Source organism: Lotus japonicus, chromosome 1, assembly GCF_012489685.1.
Source record: "Lotus japonicus ecotype B-129 chromosome 1, LjGifu_v1.2".
NCBI classification, from domain to species: domain Eukaryota; kingdom Viridiplantae; phylum Streptophyta; class Magnoliopsida; order Fabales; family Fabaceae; genus Lotus; species Lotus japonicus.
The window spans coordinates 7,272,775-7,280,079 of record NC_080041.1 but is presented as its reverse complement, the minus strand read 5'-3'; the positions used below and the strand labels follow the sequence as shown (position 1 = coordinate 7,280,079).

Below are 7,305 nucleotides of genomic sequence, written 5' to 3'. Positions count from 1 at the left end.
CACGTCCCATCTATCTCCAAATCATATTTCTCACCACAAACGGTCACCACCAAGCCTTTGCTCTCTTTAACATGGCGACCACCGTCCCAGAATGTGAAACCCCATGGCACCACCATGCCTCAAAGTTTTGTTGCGACTTGAACCCCAGAACGTGAATCGCACATCCTCAAAGCCACTTGTTCAACTACTTATTGTGAACTTCACCTCTTTAAGTTGTGAGTGAACGCTCTGTTGGTTTAAGATGTTGTTGGATTTTGTTAAAAACGGTGCTCCACCGCATCGTTGGGTTCTAATAACCTCCGATCCACTTCATATTTCTTAATTTTGTTTCCCTATTTTCTTCACCTATTTGTGTTACTTTTTGGGTCTACAATCCAATTTTGAAAATTGGAGGTATAAATAGATTATTTTGATTAAAATTGAATTAATATCAAATATGAAAACACAAGCATGTTTCATTATGTTCGAGATATGGTTTGTAAACCGGTCAGGTGTGCTATTACAAAATTTACATTGTGAATTTAAGGAGGAAGAACGCGATTGAGAGAATGGGGAGGACTGTGATGTTTTCCATTTTAAATTTATTGGAATATATTAAAAATATTTTTTAAAATTATTGATTAACAAATTAAATAATAACTAATTATTAATGAAGAATATTTTTCGTCACTAAATTTGCCTCTATATAAAATGGGGTGGAGTGTAGATTTTAGATAAGAATGGGGTGGAGTGTAATTCTAACAAACCTTGAGGGGAGAGAGTGTACTTTACTCTTTTTAATATTTTATTAATGTGATAATTGCTCTCAACTTTTCACTTTCTAACTCATCATGGTGTAATTGAACGATATTAAAACTAACTTGCATGAAATTGTCATGAGTCTCAGACATCCACATCCCATTGAGGCTACTCATGAGGTTTTTTTTTTTTTCATACATAAAATTCAAACATAAACTTCATTTAAGGAAAAAGAGAAGTGTACACTTAAACCTTGATCTTTTTTGAAAGTAAGTGTATACTTAAACCAATCAAATATTTTTCCACAATAAACAATATATGAATGGCAAACTATACAATAATATTCAATTACGTTCTTCACGGGCAAATCTTATGTAATTTGCTGAATCTTAGAAGCAATGTTATCGCGTGTATTACCATGAATCTTTCCTAAAGAACGTACTCTTTAATGTTTGCACGTTTATTATTTTGCATGTCAGAAAAATATCAAGTCCTTTACACGAAGTTTCTGATGATATAAATATAAATGATGTAGCTGCAGGTTGGTTGCATGATCATAGTTGAATGAGGAGAAAGACCATTTCTAGATACTAGCAGATATCATGTGAAATGTATGATCATTTTTATGGAATTTTTTTGAATAAAAAGAAAATTAAAACATAAAGTGTGTGAAACTTTTGATTAATTTTGTTTTAAAAAATAATATAAATCATAAAGAATTGATTTAATGATGACCTATATCTCATTTTGTTTAATTATGATTGAATAATTTAAATATTAATTAAATAAATTGAAATTTAGTAAGATATACTTTAACTCCTTTCAAAAAAAAAAGATATACTTTAACTAAGTAATTATTTTTAAAAAAAATAATTAATATTAATATTGTTGATTGATTAAGACAATTTAAGTATTGACAAAAATAGTTAAAAAGTTAATATTAATTTGCATTTGACTTAGCATGAAAGCTCATTATACATGTCAATAATCTGAAAATTGCTTATTATTAGAAAGGAATTCAACAACCAAATACAAGAAATGTTAAATGGCAATTCAACTTTTCAGTAAAGTCTTGGCATGTATGGTTTTAAATGCCAATATTTTTTCTCTCTAAAACTACTCTTACTAATTCTTGTATTTAGTCGAATTTAATTTCTTAACAGGTAGTGTATTAGGCATATTTCATGGGAGATCTCTGCTTTTTATAAAGTATGTTGTCCATGCGTTTCTTGCATCTCCATATTCGTACTACATAGCCAGGCTCAACAATATAATAACGACACACAATTTCATGAGAAAAATGTGTGTTCAAGAATAAGAACTAAAATTTAAACTACAGATAAAATACAAAATTAGATAAAATAAAATAAAACAAGTAAAAACAAACCACCTTTACTGCCAAGACCAACTCTACAAAATTTGTAGCCCTTAAAATTGAAACAAGAAGGTTTCTAGTTCAACTCTTGATCAAAAAATAAACAAATGAATGTCTATACCAATATTTATTGGTCTAGAAGTCAAGGAGAGCACATCAGAGCAATAATTAAGTGTTTCCTTCAGTGTAATTTGTTCACATAAAAAATTTCCAATTCCTATAGGTGACATGGTCATCCACAAAATCTGGCTCTCATGTAAAAACATGGAACATTTGTTACATGAAGGGAGGGGAAAAGTAAAGGAATGCATTGATGGCAGAATGATGTAAAATCAGTACTTGGGGACTGATGGATCAACCTGGACAGCATAGGCATGGATTCCCCCAGAAACATTGTATACTTTCCTAAAACCCTGAAACATTGAGACCAGCACAGTCAACAATTCCCCCCTAGATTTCTTATATATGAAAAATGAAAAGGGGTAGGGAGAAAGGGGGAAATCATATAGAAGACAATATAGGTGACATTTAAAAAGGATGTGTTTGGTAAATAGCTAAATTAAGTCCTTATGGCATCAATCATAAGTCATATAAGCGGTTATTCATAAGCTTATTTGAGAAGTTTACAGAAATAAGCTCAAAATATATTGTAGGTAAAAGCATTTATTCATAAGCAAATATGAACAGCTTATGAAAATAAGCTCAGAAAGGTTATAGTTAGGTCATAAGTTTACCCAAACACTTGCATAAGCACTTATGCCATAAGATGAGCTAAAATAAGTTGTTAAAAATGGAGCCAAAATCATTTTCTTCCTATGTCAATGGTGGTTTACCTTGTTCATCAAATTAGAAAAAATGACCATTCTCTCAAGCCTACTTGTGATAATGAGGATTTTATTCCTCATTTGGTCAAAACTTAAATCCACTTCCAGAAACGTGCATAGGAACTTTGTTTAGGAGACTGTTGATAGGATTGGTATCAAAAGAGAAGATAACGAATTGATGTTATTTAAAGAACAAAGGATACAGTTTCTGAGAGTTTCAAGAGTCTCAGCTTCTCTCCCCAACATTCCTGGTCTTACCTAGATGCCTCACAATGAGGCCCCTATTCCCTTTTTATACTCTACTAACTTCCAAACTAACTCACTAACCATTCACATTTAGGTTAGGTAGCTATTATTACAATAACAACCTCTCTCAGCCCATAACTGTCACTCCCCTATTCCTATCAACTGTTGGTTAGAAATAGACATGAAAAATATCATGGAATTTCCTTTGATCAAGTGAAAACTGTTTACTCCACCACTTTCGTGAAGTCTTCAGAAATCCTTATAAATGACAAACAAATATTCCATGCTTAAAAATCTTGCAATAGAGCAAAAGTTGGCTGCATGGCTTGGAAGTCACACCATGATATCAGTAAGTAAACAAATCTCAAGGCAATATACACACACACACACACATGCAAATCACCAAGGAAAAATCTATGGTCCTCCAAGAGTACATATTTCTTTAATTTAAATAATGACTTCTGGCGATGTATGGTAAGTTATCCATACTTCTATTTTTTTTTTTACTTAACACTGCTTTTAAAAGTTTGTTGTTTCACCACACAATAAAAAACATTTGTTTACCTGTGACTGCAACCACTTGGACACCTGTAATGACCGCACGCCATGGTGACACTGCATTCAGAAGTCAAGTTATAGAATATGCACTAAAAAATTGCATACCAAAACCAGGATAACTAAGTAGCCAATCCAACTACAATAACAACAATAAGACTACAAAATCTGATGAAAAATAAACAAATTTAAAATTAGCCAATATCCATGTTTCCTTGAACATCTGAAAAGAAAGGCCTCCAGAATTTCTAACTCAACACTAAAGCAGGAACCTATTCAAAGAATTCCAGCTTCATTTTTCAACTAGCAACTTCTACAATAATAAGGGAGGAGCAGGAGGAAACAGAAACACGAACAGATCTTTCAGACAAGAACAATAAATAGCTATACTTGATCCAATTCAGAAAATAGCAAAGCAACATCAAATTTACTGATAGCTTCTAATAGAATTTACAGTATTTGGAAGAAAAACTGTACTTACCATAACATATGTATCCTTCTGAGGGTCAAATTTGGTTGTTACTTCAGGCCCCCAGGTTCCAAACTGTCGGAGAGGAAGAACTGTAAATCCTGGTAAAGATGCTTTGTCCCTGTGTATGATGAGAATATAATTTAAGATAGAAAAATCAAAATCGGCTATCAAAGTAAACAGAAGCAATATAGGAGGACAATCAGAAAACTAAAGAACAAAAGAAAAATCGATAAAGGATTACACGGCTGCTAAATGAATATCAATATAAGCAACCAAAAGTATAGTTCTTGTCTGTGAGATGTCAAAAGAGCATTAATGTTGAAATGCTCTCAAAAACTTCTAATCAAACTCATAATCAGCTTGATTTTTTTCTTTTGTTCCAGCTTTTTCCTTAACAACTTATCATCACATATTTGGCATATTCACGAGTATCAAGCCATATGCAAATCATACAAGAATGCATCTCAGTGACCTCCAAAACTTATTAAAGTTGAAGTAGAAAATATGAGCATACACTTCTTCAGGCTCTCGAACATCAATTAACTGTGCCTCCTCTGAGAAGTTAGGATCTTGAAATTTTGCATGCAGCTCAGCAGGTTGAATGTCTTGAAGTAATGACTCTTCCCTAACAGTTAAAGGAGAAAATTTACAAGGCATAAGAACAACCATCGAAACAAATAACTAGAACTACTAACCTTTATCCCACTTGGTGGTGTTGGCTAATTGGATCAAACAATATATTAGGCTTTATCAATAACCAAGTTTTTAATAAATTTTCATTGGAACTATACAAATTTTATATTTCCTGGAAATACCTTTCAGATAAAACCTGCAGCAGGTGCCATCCAAATTGTGTCTTGCACCTTACAACTTTGTTTAAAGGTGCTCCAAATGCAGCTTCCTCAAATTCAGGAACCTATCACATTTCACCATCAAACATTTGCCCAATCACATAAGTGTATTATTGTAGTCAAATTAATTGAAAAAAAAATGCATTTCTAATCTTCTATAGCTAGGCCTAGATCTCTACTTCATCTGCTTCCCTCTACAGAGTCATATGGCAGAATTATCATCAATTAAGTAAAATACAAGAAAAAATCAGAATGCATATTCCACTGCCCCATTGAGGGCGAGCCTCGGCACAATGGTAAGCCAGCTGCCATGTGACTTTACGGTCACAGATTCGAGCCGTGGAATTAGCCTCTTGCAAAAATGCAATGTAAGACTGCATGCATTAGATCCAAAAAGTGGGTCCAGCCCCTCCTAGGACCTCGCGCATAACAGGAGCTTTATAACACTAGGTTTGCCCTTTTTTATCTATTGCCCCATTCGCACCTACCTAGATAAAGTTCACACTTACACTAACTATAGTTCCTCTTCTAACAGACAAAGTCAGTTTCATTTACATCAGGCAGTGATGCATGCTAACTGTAACCACCTTTGGAAAAAAGCAAAAAAAAAAAAAAATAGCAAAACTATAGGCAAATTGAGAAATCCAAAAACAAGGTTTAACATAATCTAAACAGTGTACCATTTGTCCCTTTCTCACCCACCCAAGCATCCCTCCTTCATCTTTGGATGGGCAAATTGAATACTCCACAGCAAGATCACTCAAATCTTCACCTGACCATACAAAATCCTTAGAAAGTTAAACTTCAGAAACAAGTCTCTTCTAAAACCTAACCCAACACTACAATAAAAAAACACAATTCACTAATTGGTATAACCAGTTTATCATAAATTAATATGATTTTACAATCCAAATATTAACCTTTAGAGATTCTCTGCAGAAGATCCAACAGAAGCTTCTGGTCCTCTTCTTTCACCAACAAATGCTGCACCAATATTTCCCTTTCACCACCACCTTCACCACTACTACTCCCAGTGCTATATGAAGCTGAAAAATAAAAATCAGATTTTTATTCAGTTTTCTGATTCTTCATTGCATTACAATGCAGGTTTAAGAGATTCTTCAACAAAAATCACCAAAAAGAAGGAAAAAAAAAAGTGGGGTTTGCATAAAACGAGTACCTGATGCTTTGGGAGCCATGATGGAAGTAAAGGGTGAGAGAGGAAGCGAAGGTGGACGGAAAAGGAAGGTTTTTGGGATGAAGGTGAGGTGGGAATGAGAAGATGAAGGAGAAGAGGAGAAGGAAATTGAAGGAAGAGTGGAAATTGAAGAGGGTTTTGAAATTGCCACTCCCACTCGTAAATGAGAAATTCTCAACATTGCTGCTATGGTGCAATTGCTTCTTGTTCTTCTGCTTGAGATATCAAACTCACAGTGTGGCTAAAACAAGATCAATCACCAAATGAAACTTGGTAAATAATTATGTGGTTACCATGAATTTTTATTTTGGTGTGGTACTTATATTAAGTAATTTAATACGTATTTAGATTTTACTTTACTTATAAATTAACTTCGTCTCATAAAATTTATTTTTTAATAAAAAATAAATGAGTGGTGGAAACGAATGATGGTGATCGAGATGCGCGTAAAATGATTATGGTTAACGAATGAACAAAACTTAGAAAACACAACTCACAAATCTCACGTCCCTAAGAATGGAACGATGCATTACTACGATACAATAAAATTAAAATTTTAACTAGTACATGAGTCTTTATAATCAAACCAACTCATTTTGGGTACCACGCCTTACTCCAACTTAAGGTACCACAACAAGCAATATAAAACTCTTCCACTTTTTTAGGAGAGAAAATCATACCTATATATTATGAGTGAAGGTGTAACGCCCCGATTTCTTGAGGGTCACTTTAGTAACCTTTTCAAAAACGTGGATGAATTTTAGCCGAAATAAAACCTTTTTGAAACATAGCTTAACAAAGAAGTAGTAACATGAGCAAATGGACTGAATAATTTCATTTTATTAATAAAAGCTTCGGTAGCGTACAATGATTCTTTCAAATTGAAACATAATTATTAACTAGTGTTCGACCGCCCCCGAGCCAACACAACAATAAGGTCTCTAGGGTAGGTTCGAACCTATAAACAAACTCGGCTCACCCCCTAGAACAGACTCAATCATCACAGCCAATGTCGGACTCATAATCCACGTGCCCCCAAGGCCTTA

At 33.7% G+C, this 7,305-nt stretch overlaps 1 protein-coding gene across 1 annotated transcript; it reads right to left on the bottom strand.

Annotated features, from left to right (window-relative positions):
* Nucleotides 1-2,114: 2,114 nt before the first annotated feature.
* Nucleotides 2,115-6,534, bottom strand: LOC130733317 (rhodanese-like/PpiC domain-containing protein 12, chloroplastic). The gene is made up of 8 exons (XM_057585454.1): nt 6,242-6,534; nt 5,982-6,107; nt 5,742-5,833; nt 5,026-5,126; nt 4,725-4,835; nt 4,220-4,328; nt 3,748-3,798; nt 2,115-2,526 (listed from the first exon to the last, which is right to left on the bottom strand). The coding sequence occupies exons 1-8, from the start codon at nt 6,438-6,440 to the stop codon at nt 2,446-2,448; spliced, it is 870 nt and encodes a 289-aa protein (XP_057441437.1). The 5' UTR covers nt 6,441-6,534; the 3' UTR covers nt 2,115-2,445.
* Nucleotides 6,535-7,305: the final 771 nt, after the last annotated feature.